The following is a 16,139-nucleotide window of genomic DNA, read 5'->3' as shown; positions in this document are numbered from 1 at the left end:
TTCTGTGACTTCTGTTTGTATTCTGTCTAGCTTTTTTTGTGCAAGGATATTGAGGTTTGTAGAACCCAAGGCAGGTAGATGAAGTTGAGATGTTGATCAACCTTTATCTAATTGAATGGAAGAACAGTCTCTGAACTGTGCCTAGTTATGGTACAACTCCCAGTGAGTTTGGTTGTGCCAACCATACATTTGGACTCTGAGTTCTGTGATCAGTGCCTGAATTGCAAGACGTTTATAGATTCATAACTGAGGGTGTTCTTCAAAATACTAATTCAGTTTATAGATGTGATCCAGATTACATGGGCCAGAATTGTACAAACTGCCAGGAATTGAAAAGCATTTGATCTTGGCAGCTGATCACTGCTTTGCACAGTAAGAAATGGGTATCAGCTAAGCCCAGTCCTGTCCACAGATGCACTTTGCAGTAGGAGTCAGTGGGTTATGGGAACAGAACAAAATGCAAACCAGGCAGCTACCTGCCCACCAGACCCACTGAACCATGGGCAGTAGGTTACAGGGTTATCTGGAGGTAAGTGGAGAAAAAAATTGCTCTTTTTGTGATGAGTCTACCCCTACAGCTCCCATTGAGCCAGATCAACACTCTTGTGAAACCGATGGGGAAGATTTTGACTCCAAGAGTGGACTAAGGCTATGAATCTGAGTTGACCTCCACCTAAGTTGGAATAATTCCTGAATAAAATCCAAGATCTGACTTTCCACTTGGAAGAGCAGTAATGGTATTATTGACCCAGTACTTCAAATAATTGGGAAATCAACCAGGGTTGTTCAGTGACCCTGGCTGGAATGTGCCTGTGTGAATGATGGATGAGGGTGTGATAGCTGATCCCTGTGCTATCATGTGAAGAATTGAGGATAGATGACAGCTATATCAGCTCTGCCAAAGCCTACTTAGCATGTTTTGAAGTCCATGTCTTGGCAAATCCATTGGCTGAAAACTTGATGCCTCTGGCCATACAAGGACTTGCTCAATTGTTACTCTTTCAATTTTGTGTGAACTTGCAGGGCCTGTGGTTCCCTCTTTTGAGGAGCTCCCTGGAAGTGAGTTGAAATTTTTTTGATGGGGCAAAATAAAGTTTAAAAAAAATTAATCCCATCCTATGCTTCAGGTGTAGCTGCTTTTGAGTGCAGCACAACACTCCAGACAAAGCAGCCCATGCCATTGGCACCATATTCACAAATATTCACTTCCTTCACCATGACGCATAGTAGCAGCAGTGTGTACCATCTACAAGATACACTGCAGGAATTCACCAAGGCTCCTTGGACAACACATTCCAAACCCATGACTGCTACCATCCAGAAGGACAAGGACAGCAGATAGATGTGAACACTGCCGCCTGGAAGTTTCCCTCCAAGTTACTCACCATCCTGACATGGAAATATATCACTGTTCCTTCAATGCCCCTGGGTCAGAATTCTGGAACACACTCCCTAACAGCACTGTGGGTGTACCTACCCCACATAGACTGCAGTGATTCAAGAAGGCAGCTCACTGCCACCATCTCAAGGGCAAGTAGAGATGGGCAATAAATGCCGGCACAGCCAGCAAAATTCACATCCCATGAATTAACAATTTTTAAAGTCAGTAAGAAGTGCATAGTCACTGCATTGAATGTTGGGCCTGATGAGCTGTTAGCTTTTTATCAATTTTTCCCTTGTACTTTTAAGACTCCATTTTGTGTACCTGCTGTATCAGATTGAGCTCCTTGCCTCAAGTGATTCTGTTACCGTACACTTGTTTTTACTAACTTTAATTTCAGATTTGCTAGAGTGGGTACTGGGTGAGTTCCAGGGGCCTGATACATTTCTGGCTGGTGCCTAATTCCAAGGGTGCTGTCTCTTGCCCCAAATGACTCATTCATCTGTAAATTTATAATGCATGTTAGGTTGTTTGACTATTTCTCCAAGTCTCATCTTATTTATCATTTCAATAGCCTTGAATGGAAACTGCTCACTCATTGGGCCAAATTATGTAGAAAGTGACACTGCCTATGCTAGCTGTTAGTGTTTAGTCTGAACTAAATGTCAATTCTCAGTGACCAACTTAAAGGATCTCACAGCATGATTTCAAATTGAGACTTTTACTGCAACAAAGACTAAAGGCACTATTCACTAAACACTCTTGTAGGCAGCTTCTACTTTAGACTATTGAACTGGAGTCCCTTTACTTTCAACACTGCTGAAAATCCCACTCCATGGTTATACTTCACTTTGTCCCTTTGGGAGGTATTTTAATTCTTCCAGACCAGTCCAAAGTGATTCTTAACTCGAGGGTTTACTCCTGTTCTCCTTTTCAGCCTGGTAATTTTAAACTTCAGAGCTGTCTTTCACGGTGAGGATTTTCTTGGAGAATCTCCCTCTAGTTTAAGCTAGGCAAATCTTCCAGCCTCTCTCGAATGCTCATTTGGTCTCTTATCTTGAGCATAAGCTTCTATCTGCATTTGTGCATAGTGAGCCATAGGTACTTGTCTCTATATGCTCCCTCTCTTCCAAGTCCTAGCAGACTGACCTATCAATTCAGGATCCTACAATGACTTCCTGCGTAACCTCCCTGCCCCCAGCCCATCTTCATGACAACATAAATTGCATGAATCTTGTGGTAGACATGCTCATTAACTATCCTTTTGACTTCCATTCTAAAAATTAAATTAACATTTGAAGTATAATCATTTACAAAACCTGACATTCTTAACACCTTCCTGATACTTTGGAGACTAACAGTAGCCACTGTCAGCATAGATGCTTCTGCCATTGCCCTTCATTCTTTTATCCTATGTCACATTTGGGGCTGTATCAAACTGTCAAACTTGTAACACTCCCCTGGCCTTTCCTTATAACTGTGCAAGTTTTTCAAGTATTTATCCAATTGTGCTTGAAAATGATGCTTCCAATCCCTTTCAGGCAGTGCATTCAGCATCTCCAATATCTCAATTCCTACTTAAAATGAACCAATTCCATGAATGATAGGTTATTCAATGTATGAATTTTTAAAAACATTACTGCACAGCCAAAATGTTAAAGATATGTTGACATGACTGGTCTTCATTTCCATTCTGTCCTACATTAGCCTGGATTAAGCCTGGACGTTTCCCAGCATCTATGATTCCCTGTAATATGGTGATAAAGTTAAACCTCACTGCAATATAATCACATGCACTTCAGGTCACGTACTGGAGCTGTGGAGAAGAGGTAACTATCTAAGTTTAACTTTACATGTGTGATCAGAAAGGAAAGCTAGTATTGGAAAGGATGCAGCACAAAAACAGGCACGTATACATTGGAGTTCAGGAGAATGAGGGGTGATCTTATTGAAACATATTAAGATCCTGAGTGATCTTGGCAGGGTGGATGCTAAGAGAATGTCCCCCCCTGTGTGTTGGGGGGGGGGGGGGGGGGGGGGGGGGTGGTGGAGTCTAGAACTAGGAGACACCGTTTAAAAATTAGGGGTCTCCCATTTAAGACTGAGATGAGAATATTTTTGAGTATCATTTAGTCCATGGAATTCTTCCAAGAGAGTGCTGGTAAAGATCCACACTAAACTCCCACCCTTCATCTAATCCCAATCCTTTTCTCATGTTTATCTAGCTTTCCCCTTAAACGTTCTATGCTATTTGTCTCAACCAACCCCTGTGGTAGCAGGTTTCACATCCTAACAACACTCTAGGTAAAGCAATTCTTCTTAAATTCTCTATGGGATTTGGTGATGTCTCCTGTGCAAGTGGAGCTATCTCTGTCAACCCTTTCAGCAACTTGAAGGCCTAGACTGAGGGTGACCATCATCCATGTAAAGAAATGAGCATTAGCCTCTGGTATCGTCCAAATAAACCTTTTCCAGTGCCTGTATATCCTTTTTATAAACTGAAAACCAGAACTGTTCAGTTCCTCAATGGTGGTCTAACCAAGGTTCTATACAAGCTTGATGTAACTTCTATTTTTGAATTTGAACTCTCTAAGAATGAACCACATTGTTTTGCTTATTTTGTGGTCTTATTAGTGTGCACCATTACTTGTGATTGGTGTGTCTACCCTAGATTGCATTATTCTTCAACCCCATTTTCCAATGATTGTGGCTCTTTATTCTTCTCACTAAAATTGTTAATTTTTGTAGGTGGAAAAATTTTCATTTTCATCACCAGGATTAATAAGGAAAGCTATGAATATCGGAAATCCAATGTAACAAAATGTGCTTTAGTGTTAACCTCTCATCACCAGATGTATTTAAGAGATGGAAAGGGTGACATCTGATTCCTGGTCATGGCTAGATTGCCTTGTCTACATTGGGAGTCACTGCTGATTGGTCCCAGGGTAAAATTAGCTGGGGTTCTTGTTTCCAGATTGTGTCCAGTGACCTTGCTGTAGTGTGTGGGCATTGGGTGAGGACTCGATTGGGCCCCGCTGTGCTGTCTTCACCCTCACCAGCTTCACTGGAAGGTGGATGCTCAAGAGTAGCCATTAACAAAAGAGCTTGTATTGACTCTAGTACCTTCAATGGCCTCAGCATGTCCCTTACCACTTCAGTCAAATTGTTTTGAAGTGTGTACGTAAGAACATAGAATTAGGAGCAGGAGTAGGCCATTTGGCCCCTTAAGCCTGCTCCACTATTCTATAAGTCCATGGCCGATCTGCTTGTGGTCTCAACTCCACTCTCCTGCCTGTCTCTTATAATTCTTGACTACTTTGTGATCAAAAATCTAACTGGACCTAGAATATGTTCAATGACCCAGCCTCCACCACTGTCTTGGGAAGAAAATTCCATGGACTAATGATACTCAGAAAAAAATTCTCTTTATCTCATTCTTAAATGGGAGATCCCTACTTTTTAAATGGTGTCCCCTAGTTCTAGACTCCCCCCACAAGGGGAAACATTCTCTTAGCATCCACCTGTCAAGACCTCAGAATCTTAATATGTTTCAATAAGATCACCTCTCATTCTCCTGAACTCCAATGTGTATAAGGCTTCATACATTAGTTACGATAGGCTGCCTGGGGTCGATCATTATTTTATCCTTGCAAACATTGCAGTCAATGTGTGCACAGCAAGATCCCATAAACAGTAGCTAGGTTGGCTGCTCTTCAATGGGCAGTTGAGTACTGTACCTCGAATCTACACCTCCAGAAAAAAAGTTGGCATCAAAAAATAATTCTCTTGGAGAAGAATCTTCCGATTCGACCACAGGTCAATGTGGCAGATGTGGAGAATTATTGGAACTTGGATGAAAGTACACGGAGGAGCTGGATGTGGATTGAACCCTCGAGCTGGATTGGAAAGGTGGAGTGGATTCATAAATTGATGTGTGCTACAGGGTGAGATTACATCAAATAGCCAGAACAGTGATCGAAGGATCACTGAATATCCCAGAGATATAAGTGATCATGGAGGAACCTGAAACTTCATGAGGAAGGAGCTGGAACCAGAGATTAGTCTTGTTCAGAGAAACTGAGACAAACGCCGGAGACGGTCAGGCAACATCGGTGAAGATGAGGGAAAGTTCTGGGTGCTGATCTTTTTAGAACTGAGGATAGAAATGTAGCGGTGAGCAAGAAGAGGAAAACAGTAAATTTTAAATTGAGCAAGAGGCACAACATTTGAGACATGAAGGAGAGAGCTCCTTCAGGACTTAACTGTTAAAGAGGAGAAAAAAATGGAAAGCTGGAAATGACTAGAAAACTGCAAAGATACAACAGGTTGGTCAGGATCTGAGGAAGGTATGTTAGCTTCAGAATTACTGCATCAAAAGCACAATTCTGATCAAGCATCCCGTTCAAAACTTGTTTTGCCCATTCGCTGCACATTTCAATAATTTCCTTCTTAAATTTTGAAAATACAGGGGTTTACTTTCCAACAGGTGGGGCTTCGGTACAATGACCAACAGGCTGGTCCGAAAAGCTTCTGCTTTTTTTTAAAGCCAGGCGCTAACCTCAGTACTATAGATAAAAACAAAAAACTGCTGATGCTGGAAATCCGAAACAAAAACAGAATTACCTGGAAAAACTCAGCAGGTCTGGCAGCATCGGTGGAGAAGAAAAGAGTTGACGTTTCGAGTCCTCATGACCCTTCGACAGAACCTCAGTACACCTGAAAGCGGGGAGGGGTGTTGGTATGAACGCAAGAAAAGACTTGCATTTCTGTAGCGCCTTTTGTGATCTCGAGGCATTCAGAAGCACGCCCGCCGCAGCCAGTGTTGTGGGAAAGCGCGCATCTGATGTGTGCACAGCAAGAATCCACAAAGAGGCAATAAGCGAAATTTTGTTCAAAGGGGCAGGAAATGAACTGATCTTCTTTCAATAGTGTCGAGGAAACTTTGATGTCCGCCCGAGGGTTCGGTTTAACGTCTCGTCCGGAAGCCGGCACCAAGGAAAGTGCAAATTATGTGCCAATGTCCCTGAACCAGGACCTAAACCCCCACCCACCCCCCACCTCCCCCCCCCCCAGCCCTCAGAGTCAGGGGCGACAGTGGAACCCACTGAGCCAGAAGCTGGTGCGGGTGTTCAACATTCGCCGCTGAACATTGCTTTGGAACTTGGCACGGATCGAAACAGGTCATCCGAGAATGAGTGGGTAAGTCCTCTTTAATGAGCGAATGGTCGCAGACATACTGAGACCGACTCACAGTGGAGCTCAAATCGGAACACCGATGGACTTGGTCACCTGGTGCCTGCGACTGCATCTTGGTCAGCTACCTCATTCGTGTCAGGTGCACATTCTGTGTAACTTTCAATGCAGTTCCCAACTCTCATATCTCCTCCCCTACAACACCACAAACACTTTATTTTAAGCAGGGGACAGCCTGTCCATGCACTGACGGCAAAAACACTCAGGAGGATGGATTGTAAACGGGAGGATTGCAACACTGTACAATCGGCCTTGGTGCGTGTGATATAAAGCACAACAAGCTCAAGACATGAGTTGCCCTGGGGTCTATATTGCGGTCATCTAGTAACCGTACATCCTTTTTTGGGAACTATCAGTTAACTACAGGACGGTGAGTGGACAAAGCTCAATTCAGGAGGGAGGGGTGGTGTGGCTGAGTTGGGCAATATTGTTGAGATCTGACACTCTTGACCATGCCTTTGGGTACTTTTTTTTTGGTGGGGGGGGTCCTCAGGTCATTCGCTTCCGCCTCCCTCCCTCTCTCTCTCTCCCCCTGCCAAGCACTAAGGCAAGATAATGTACGTCCATTCCCTTTAATGGTGCAGATCTGCAGACGGAACCCGAGGACTGAGGGCACATGTGAGAGGGGTGGGGAGAGACATCAAGATCCGCCTCCACCTCCCTGCCTCGCTCAATGAGCACAGTGCCCATAAATAGAGCTGGGGAACAGTATATAGGGCGAGTGGAGGGGACTGTGTGAGTTAGCACCTAGAGCGAGAGGCGTCGGGCAGCGCCGTTATCCAGAGGGAGAAAGGGTTCTTTCCGCCCCCCCCACCCATTTGATCCACTTATAACGTCAGCCTTTGCTATGAAGTACTATTCCGCGGTTTCCAGGTACGCGGTCCCTGCGGTCAACCTGAAGCCCGCCCGCACCGTGCATTTCCCCAATGACATTGTCTTCCAGGATCACATTCGCCAGGGTGACCTTGAGCAAGTGGGGCGGTTCATCAGAGCGAGAAAGGTGAAGCTGGACACTTTGTACCTGTCGGGTGAGTGCAACCCAGTCACTGCTCCTGTCTCAGAGTGTGGGGCTGAGGGGGAGGGGGAGGAAGGGGGGGGGGGTGGGGGGGTGGTACTCTCCGCCCTTGCTGGGAGTAGGAGGGATTTTTTACTTTTTCATAATTTTCAGAAGCATTTACTTGAGTTAAAAAAAAGAAAATATCAAATTATTCGTCCATCCATTACATCTGCCATTATGTACACTGTTCCATAAGGGGAATAAATATGTTCTGACACATCCTGTAGTTTTATATGGAAGGGACAGTCATTATATTACTGTTACACTAACATTTGTTACAAGTTCATGTTACATTTCTGCTGTCACGCTTATTACTGTACATTACACTCATATTACAGTCACATGTTCATCGTCACACAGCCCACCAGTCACACTTGTACTGTCACACTTCCACTGCTTTCGATCCCATATCTCCAGCATTACGCAGTGCTTTAATCTCAAAATGCATGTCTGTTTACTGTAATTTATATTGGGGGCAATTTGCAGCCAGAAAGTTGAGATTTTTCCACTTTTCATACCACCAATTGACTCTGGCATTAAACTCTTCTGCAGATGCCCAACCCCCTTTGCCTAGTGCAGTCGGTCTCTCTCTCTCCAGGGTGGCTTGTGAACTGTACAGATTACAATACATTCTGTAAATTAATCGGATGTCAGATTTATTCTTGTGAAATTAAGGCATTGTTCTTACAGTGGGTTTTGGAAGCTTTAATTTAATTAAACGGTTGGTGTACATTTAAATTTTAGGAATGGCAGCTTTACACGAAGCTGTCCTGTCTGGGAACTTGGAATGTGTAAAACTGCTGATCAAGTACGGGGCTGATATTCACCAGAAGGACGAGAATGGCTGGACTGCTCTACACATGAGCTGCAGTGATGGGCACGTTGAGATTGCAAAGTAAGAATAAATTTCACATTCGATAGATCATTCTGTGGAGAAGATTAAAGCTTCAAAATCCCCCACATTGTTTCCTATATCGTTGTCTAATTAAAACATATATAAACTTCTTAAGGGGCTTGACAGAGTAGCTGCTGACAGCATGATTCCCCTTCCAGGCGAATCTGGAACACGGGGGCACAGTCTCAGGATAAGGGGTCAGTCATCGAGGACTGAGATGAGGAGAAATTTCTTCACTCAATCTTTGGAATTCTCTATCCCAGAGGGTTGTGGACACTCAATCGTTGAGTATGTTCAAAATGACTCAGCAGAGTTTTGGACACTTAGGACGTAGGGATTTGGCAGGGAGTGAAGCTGAGGCAGAAGATCAGCTATGATGATCTACCCCACTCCTATTTCTTATGTGTATAATGTAAGCTGTGGTTCAGTGCGTGTCACTCTTTCCTCTGACTTAGAAAGTTGTGGGTTCAAGTCCCACTTGAGCACAAAATCTAGGCTGACTTCCAGTGCAGTATACTGGAGGTGCTACACTGTTGGAGGTGTTGTTCATAGAAGATGTTAAACCAAGACCCCATCTACTCAGATGGGTGTAAAATAATGTATTATAAAGAAAATCAGGGGAGTTCTCCCCAGTCTGTTGGACAACATTTACTCTTCAACTAACCCCTAAAAACAGATTACTGTACCTCTTTCTAATTACATTACTGTTTGTGGGACCTTGCTGTGCACACATTTTATTTCCTACTTTAGAGTCTTTTTTTCATTTGATGTAATGTTCTCCAACCATTCATCTGTCTGACACCAACTGCAGCTCATGACCTGCTCTCCCTGCTGCAATATTGCTGTCTGCTCCTTAAGCAACTGTGTCCTTCCCTTCTAAAACACCATGCTCAGATTGTCCAACTGTGACAGACTGTATTGGCCCATGAAGTACTGTCTCACGGAGTGCCTTTCTCATTCACAATCTAAACAATATCCTAATTATCTGCTCATTATCACATTATTGTTTGTGGGAGATTCCTGTGTGCACATTGGCTTTCACATCTCCTGCATTATAGCAGTAGCTAGATTTTAAAATTGCTTCATTGTCCATAAACGTGGGTTGTCCTGAAATTGTGAAAAGTGCTATATAAATGCAAGTCCTTCTTTTAAACACAATGAAATCTTTTTGTGTAGCAGTCATGTGGTAGATATTTTCGTACCTGTGTCTCATTTGCCTCTGACCATCGCAGATACCTGCTGTCTCAGGGAGCCCGAGTGGACATGCTGAATGATAATGGTGAGGCCCCCATGGACCTGATTGACTCTGAAGATGTCAAGCTGCGGGCACTATTCGAGCTCAGGGATGGCTGAGAACACCTAACAGGATTCCTCGATTGAGGCATATTTCACCACCAGATGGTACACTGACTGGATCTGAAAGTGGAACTAGCCTTCAGCTCAGCTGAGGAAGTGCCAGCATTTTTTCCATTAACTAGAAGAGTTGCAAGTGCAGGACACTTTCTGCAGAACTTGGTCAAGGGCCTACATAGTTCCTCTGAGTTTATTTTCTTCTGAGTCTTGGCTTTATGAATAGCATTATTCTGGTAAATTTTAAATGGTGCTATCAAGAGGTTAACTGGTGATTTTAAAGAACTCTACATTTCTGTTGCCAGGTGTATTGGTGCCAGCATTTCAACCTTCCAATGGTAGCATTTAGCACTGCCTGCTTTTGCCAACTCCTTGTTACGAACTGAAAGATAACAAGTCTTACACACATTAGCGTCTTATTTGCTGTGATTCCTCACCTCACCCCCTGCTTTCTACATATCCAGAGCCACCACAGGCTTGCTTCTAAATATCATTGCGATTAGGGCCACTTGATTGGAAAAAAGCTCATTACTTTATGTCGGAGTGTGAAATTTTGAAACTATAGTGAGCAATGGTCTGCTGAATTTTAAAAACAGAAGTTACCAATTAGATCTGGAATTCTCTTCCTAGGCCTCTCCTACTGTGAGATCTGCTTTGAAACCTACCTCTTTAATGAAGTTTTTAATTGCCTCCCCTAATGCATCCCTTGTTTGACGATATCAACTTTGTTCTGATTAAACCCTTAGTGCAGTGCTTATGGGATGCTTTATTGTGTTAAAAGTGTTCTATAAATGCAGCTTCTTGTTATAATATGTACTGGACCATGTTTTGTATATTTATAAATGAATAAAGTTCTACATTTTGTTACTAACGGTTGTGCAAGTTGACTTCTTGTCTTGTATCTGAAATCTCAATATTCCAATTATGTGCCTGTTGATCACGGTATAATTCACTGCGTATTTTTTACACCCCATTTAATAAATAACCCAATTCAAAAATGGGCTTTATTTTTACCATTTGGTATTTTAATAAATTGTTCTGTTTTTAAAAACTTTTTAAATTCTACAGCATAAAAAATATTACTTGAACAGATTTCACATTTTTTGCATAACATAGTGTCAGCATCAAACATATCCTGTACAGCAAAGGAAATGGACTAACTTTCCTTTTATGCTCCTGCAAAACATGACTTAACCACAGAAGAGTATCCCACGATTCCAGTTTCTTATATGCATCACCTTTGTAGTTTCTGAATGAGATTGTCATGTTAATACTAATTGGAACTAGTGCTGGACTGTGAGCAGCTTACAGAATCACAGCATTGTTAAAGCACAGAAGGAGGCCATTCAGCCCATTGTGATTGCACTGGCCCTCCGAAGTTCACTCAGTGCTATCCCCCTTCCTTCTCCCTGTAACCCTGCACATTCTTCCTTTTCAGATAACAGTCTAATCACCTTTTGAATGCTTCAATTGAACCTGCCTCCACCACACTCAGGCAGTGCATTCCAGATCCTAACCACTCGCTGCGTGAATAAGTTTATCCTCATGTCACTGTTGCTTCTTTTACCAATTATTTTGAATAGGTGCCCTCTCGTTCTTGATCCTTTCATGAGTGGGAACGGTTTCTCCCTATCTACTCTGTCTTCATGATTTTGAATACCTCTCACAAATCTACTCTCAACCTACTTTTCTCTAAGGAAAACAGTCCCAATTTCTCCAAACTATTTTAATGGCCATTATGGTTGCTATTGGAGTGTGGGCAGTTTAATGGTCCTTGGGATTGGTACTGGACTGTTGTGGTACTTTTTCACAGTAGTCACTGATCTAACAACTTGCACAAAGTTCCCACAAACCACAATGTAACAAGGTTCAGGTAATCTGTTTTGGTAATGTTGGTTGATGGTTAACTATTAACCAGGACACAAGGGAGAAGTCACCTGCTCCTCTGTGCGATAGAATCTTTTACATCCATCTGAGAAGACAGATTGACCTCAGTTTAATGCCCCGTCTGAAAGACAGCCCCTGGTAACAGTGCAGCAACCCTCAGTGATGCACAGCAGCGTCAGCCTAGATTACCTACTCAAGACTCGGGAGTGGGACTTGAACCCACAACCTTCGAAAAGCAACTAGACCTATGTGGGACAATGATGTCAGATGAAATTAGTCTGACTAGGAACGCTAACTAGAGTGCTTAAGTTTGTAACTAGTTTGAGCAGTTATAGGGATGGATGTGACTATGAAGTAATATCCTCCTGGCAGTTAGAACTGAGCCCTGGAATTAAAACGGTTATGGAAGTGGTAGCTTTAGTTGTTAATGGCTATCCTCCTCAACTCAACTCTCCTGACATCTTAGTAGGTAAAGACACCACTCGTTGTGGGACACAGACCAGAAACTTCCAGTTTGGTGCTGAGTGCACTAAGCACAGCAGTCAGAGCACCATGAGTGTAGAGTATATGAAGGATGAGAACAGGGTGATTCCTTCCTCAGTAGAATAGCCTCTTCGCACAAATCCTGTCAGCCTAGAGCTTTAGTGATTAACTAATGGGTGCTTGTACGTGGTTTATTCAATTCCCTTTTCAGAATTAGTTATTTATAAACCATTTCATGTCTCAAACCAGCTCCAGTATTTAGAAAAAAAGCAGAAGAGTTCTCCCCAGTGTCTTCAACAATATTTATTGCTCAACAAACAGGTTATCTGGTCATTATCACATTGCTGATTATGGGAGCTTGATGTGCACATATTTGGCTGCCACATTTCCTACATTACAACAGGGACTCGATTTCAAAAAGTACTTTTTAAAATTCATTCACAGCATGTGGGTATCACCGGCTAGGCCAGCGTTTATTGCCCATCCCTAATTGCCCTTGAGAAGGTGGTGATGTGCCGCCTTCTTGAGCTGCTGCAAGCCCTGTGGTTTAGGTACACCCACAGTGCTGTTAGGGAGAGAGTCCCAGGAATTTGACCCAGTGACAGTGAAGGAACAGGGTGATATATTTCCAAGTCAGGATGGGGTGTGGCTTGGAGGGTATTAATCCACATCCCTCCCATTGGACTGAGCACAGAAACTGCCTCTTTCACCTACGCTAGTGACAATGTCACATCTCCTGCTGCCTGGGGCAATTGCCAATTTTGGTGAGAAACTTAGGTTTACGCTGCCTGCTTTCCTGCCACTCTATCTATCCTGAAGGCTTGGGAGCGGGAAGGAAGGTGGGATTAGAATATGTATCTCCAGTTGGAGAGTTAGTACAGTCAGGATGGGCTGAACAAGCTCCTCCTGTGCTGTCATTTACATTAGGTAGTGAGTGTGACCATCCTTAGTTTAGGGTCCTTCAGGAAATGGTTATAAAATAAACCTTTTTAGATGGAAGACCAACTGTTCCCAGCTTCTGACACAAAGATCCAACAACATTGTCTAATATGGATTGTTGAGAATGCGTCTGCCTTACTTACTCAAACATGGACACCAAGCAAAGAAACATCTGTTAACATGCTAACTGCATCATTACAAATGTTCTTTGGCTCTGTGACTGTCATGGACAACATAATGAAGGCTTGATTCTTACCCAAAATCCACACAAGTTCACCAGCACTAAACAGGATGGGAATCCTGACAGATTATTCCCCTTCCTACCCAACTGTGCAAACTATTGTAGTTGTCCTATCATAGCCCTGGCAGTGTCCAAGTAACAGAGCACTGACCTGGGATTAGATGTAGGTCCTGCCTACTCTGTGCTTTAACCAACTGAGCCGTTGGGGGGAAGTTAAATTTTTTTTACTTCTGAACAATTGGCAAGCTCAACACAAATGGTTTCAAAACGAAGCGTTGGTTCTCATATGTATTCATTAAAACATGATTCTGTTCTGAAGTCCAGTGCATAGACTGCAATCCCTCTCTTATTACACAGATAATCTCGGGATTGCTACCTGAGCCACGGGCAAACTGGCATAGGGTAAATAAAATCAAGGAGTTAAAAGTGTGGCTCAGAGATTGGTGTGGGAGGAATGGGTTTTAGTTCATGGCGCACTGGCACCAGTACCGAGGTAGAAGGGAACAGTTCCGGTGGGATGAGCTTCACTTGAACTGTCCTAGTGAACCGAATAACTAGGGCAGTAGAGAGGGCTTTAAACTAAATGGGGGTGTGTGGGGGGCGGGGGGGGGGGGGTTGCGGTTCTGGAGAGGGGATATGTAGGCTTACAAAGCAAAAGGATATGGCAGCCATGCAGGGCAGCTATATAGGTAATGATATCTAGAGTGTGACAGGAAGGGACAGAGTGTACAAACATAAAAGAAAAAGCAGCAAATAGGGTCAAAGGGGGAAAAATGGTAAAAAGGTAAAATTAATGGCCCTTCACTAAAATGCACGTAGTATTCAGAACAAAATAAATTAATTAACGGCACAAATACAGATTAATGGGTATGATCTTATAGCCATTATGGAGACATGGTTGCAAGGAGATCAAAGCTGGGAACTATATATTCAGGGGTAGGTGACTTTTCGAAAGGGCAGGCAGGAAGGAAGGGTGGTGGGGTAGCTTTGTTAGCATGAGATGGAATACGTACGATAGCAAGAAAGGATCTTGGATCAGAAGGTGTAGAATCCATATGAATGGAGGTAAGAAATAACAAGGGGAAGAAGACACTGGTGGGAGTAATCTATAGGCCCCTTGACAGTAGCTAGATTATAAGACAGAGAATAAATCAGGAGATAATGGGGACATGTAAAAAAGGCAGTACATTAATCATGGATGACTTTAATCTTCATGTAGATTGGGGAAATCAAATTGGCAGAGGTAGACACGAATAAGAATTCATAGAGTATATTTGGGACAGATTCTTAGAATAATATGTCGTGAATCCAATCAGGCTATTTTGGATCTGATAATGTGTAATGAGGCCAGTTTAATAAATGATCTCAGAGTAAAGGATCCCATGGGAAACAGTGACCATAATACGGTAGAATTTAGCTTTCAGTTTGAGTGAGAAACTTGGGTCAGAAACAACTGTTCTAAACTTAAATAAGGGTAACTACAAAGGAATGAGGGCAGAGTTGGCTGGAGTGGACTGGGAAAGCAGCTTAGTAGAAAAAACAGTTGATGAACAATGGCAGACGTTTAAGAAAATAGTTCATGACTCTCAACAAAGAAGTGAAGAAGAAGGATTCTAGGAAAGGGATAAGCCAACCATGGTTAACCAAGGAAGTTAAGGACAGTATCAAATTGAAAGAAAAAACATACGATGTGGCAAAGATTAGGGGTAAGCCAGAGGATTGGGAAAGTTTTAAAAACCAACAAAAGATGACCAAAAATTAATAAAGTGGGAGGAAATAAACTTTGAGGGTAAACTAGCAAGTAATATAAAAATGGACAGTAAAAGCTTCTTTAAATATATAAAAAGGAATAGAGAGGCCAAAGTGAACTTGGGCCCCTTAGAGAATAAGGCTGGGGAAATAATAATGGGGAACCAGGAAATGGCAGAGGAGTTGAATAAATACTTTACATCAGTCTTCACGGTAGAAGATACTAATAGCATTCCAAAAATACTAAATAATCAAGGGGCAAACGGGGGTGGGGTGTGGTGGCGAGGGAATAAATACAATAACTATCACTAGAGAAAAAGTACTAGGGAAACTAATGGGGCTAAAGGCCAATAAGTCCCCTGGACCTGATGGGTTGCATCCTAGGATATTAAAGGAAGTAGCTACAGAGATAGTGGATGCACTGGTAGTAGTCTTCCAAGAATCCTTAGATTCTGAAAAAGTCCCAGAGGATTGGAAAACTGCCAATGAACACCCTTATTCAAAAAGGGAGGGAAACAAAACACAGGTAACTATGGGCCAGTTAGCTTAACATCTGTCGTTGGGAAAATGTTGGAGCCTATTATAAAGGATATAATAGCAGAACATTTAGAAATGCATAATCTAATCAAGCAGAGACAGCATGGCTTCATGAAGGGGAAATCATGCCTAACAAATTTATTAGAATTTTTCAGGAGGTAACAAGCAGGATAGATAAAGGGGAACCAGTAGATGTAATATATTTGGATTTCCAAAAGGCGTTCAATAAGGTACCGCACATGAGGCTACTTAATAAGATAAGAGCCCATGGTGTTGGGGGTAGTATATTAACATGGATAGTGGATTGACTGACTAATAAAAGACAGAGAGTAGGGATAAGAGGGACATTTTCGGGATGGCAACCTGT

At 42.7% G+C, this 16,139-nt stretch overlaps 1 protein-coding gene across 1 annotated transcript; it reads left to right on the top strand.

Annotated features, from left to right (window-relative positions):
* The first annotated feature begins 7,357 nt into the window (after positions 1-7,357).
* Positions 7,358-10,807, top strand: LOC121293806 (protein phosphatase 1 regulatory subunit 27-like). The gene is made up of 3 exons (XM_041217142.1): positions 7,358-7,662; positions 8,436-8,586; positions 9,819-10,807. Exons 1-3 carry the CDS (start codon positions 7,482-7,484, stop codon positions 9,937-9,939), a joined length of 453 nt encoding a protein of 150 aa, XP_041073076.1. The 5' UTR covers positions 7,358-7,481; the 3' UTR covers positions 9,940-10,807.
* Positions 10,808-16,139: the final 5,332 nt, after the last annotated feature.

The sequence above is a fragment of the Carcharodon carcharias genome, chromosome 22, assembly GCF_017639515.1.
Source record: "Carcharodon carcharias isolate sCarCar2 chromosome 22, sCarCar2.pri, whole genome shotgun sequence".
NCBI lineage: Eukaryota > Metazoa > Chordata > Chondrichthyes > Lamniformes > Lamnidae > Carcharodon > Carcharodon carcharias.
The sequence above is the reverse complement of the archived record's forward strand: the minus strand, read 5'-3'. Positions and strand labels throughout refer to the sequence as shown.

What these genes read in the sequence shown, in the direction of transcription:
- LOC121293806 (XM_041217142.1), top strand. Translation starts at nt 7,482, where the DNA reads ATGAAGTACTATTCCGCGGTTTCCAGGTACGCGGTCCCTGCGGTCAAC. An exon ending in GGACACTTTGTACCTGTCGG is followed by an intron (nt 7,663 to 8,435) that starts GTGAGTGCAACC and finishes TTTAAATTTTAG; the next exon opens with GAATGGCAGCTTTACACGAA. An exon ending in GGGCACGTTGAGATTGCAAA is followed by an intron (nt 8,587 to 9,818) that starts GTAAGAATAAAT and finishes TGACCATCGCAG; the next exon opens with ATACCTGCTGTCTCAGGGAG.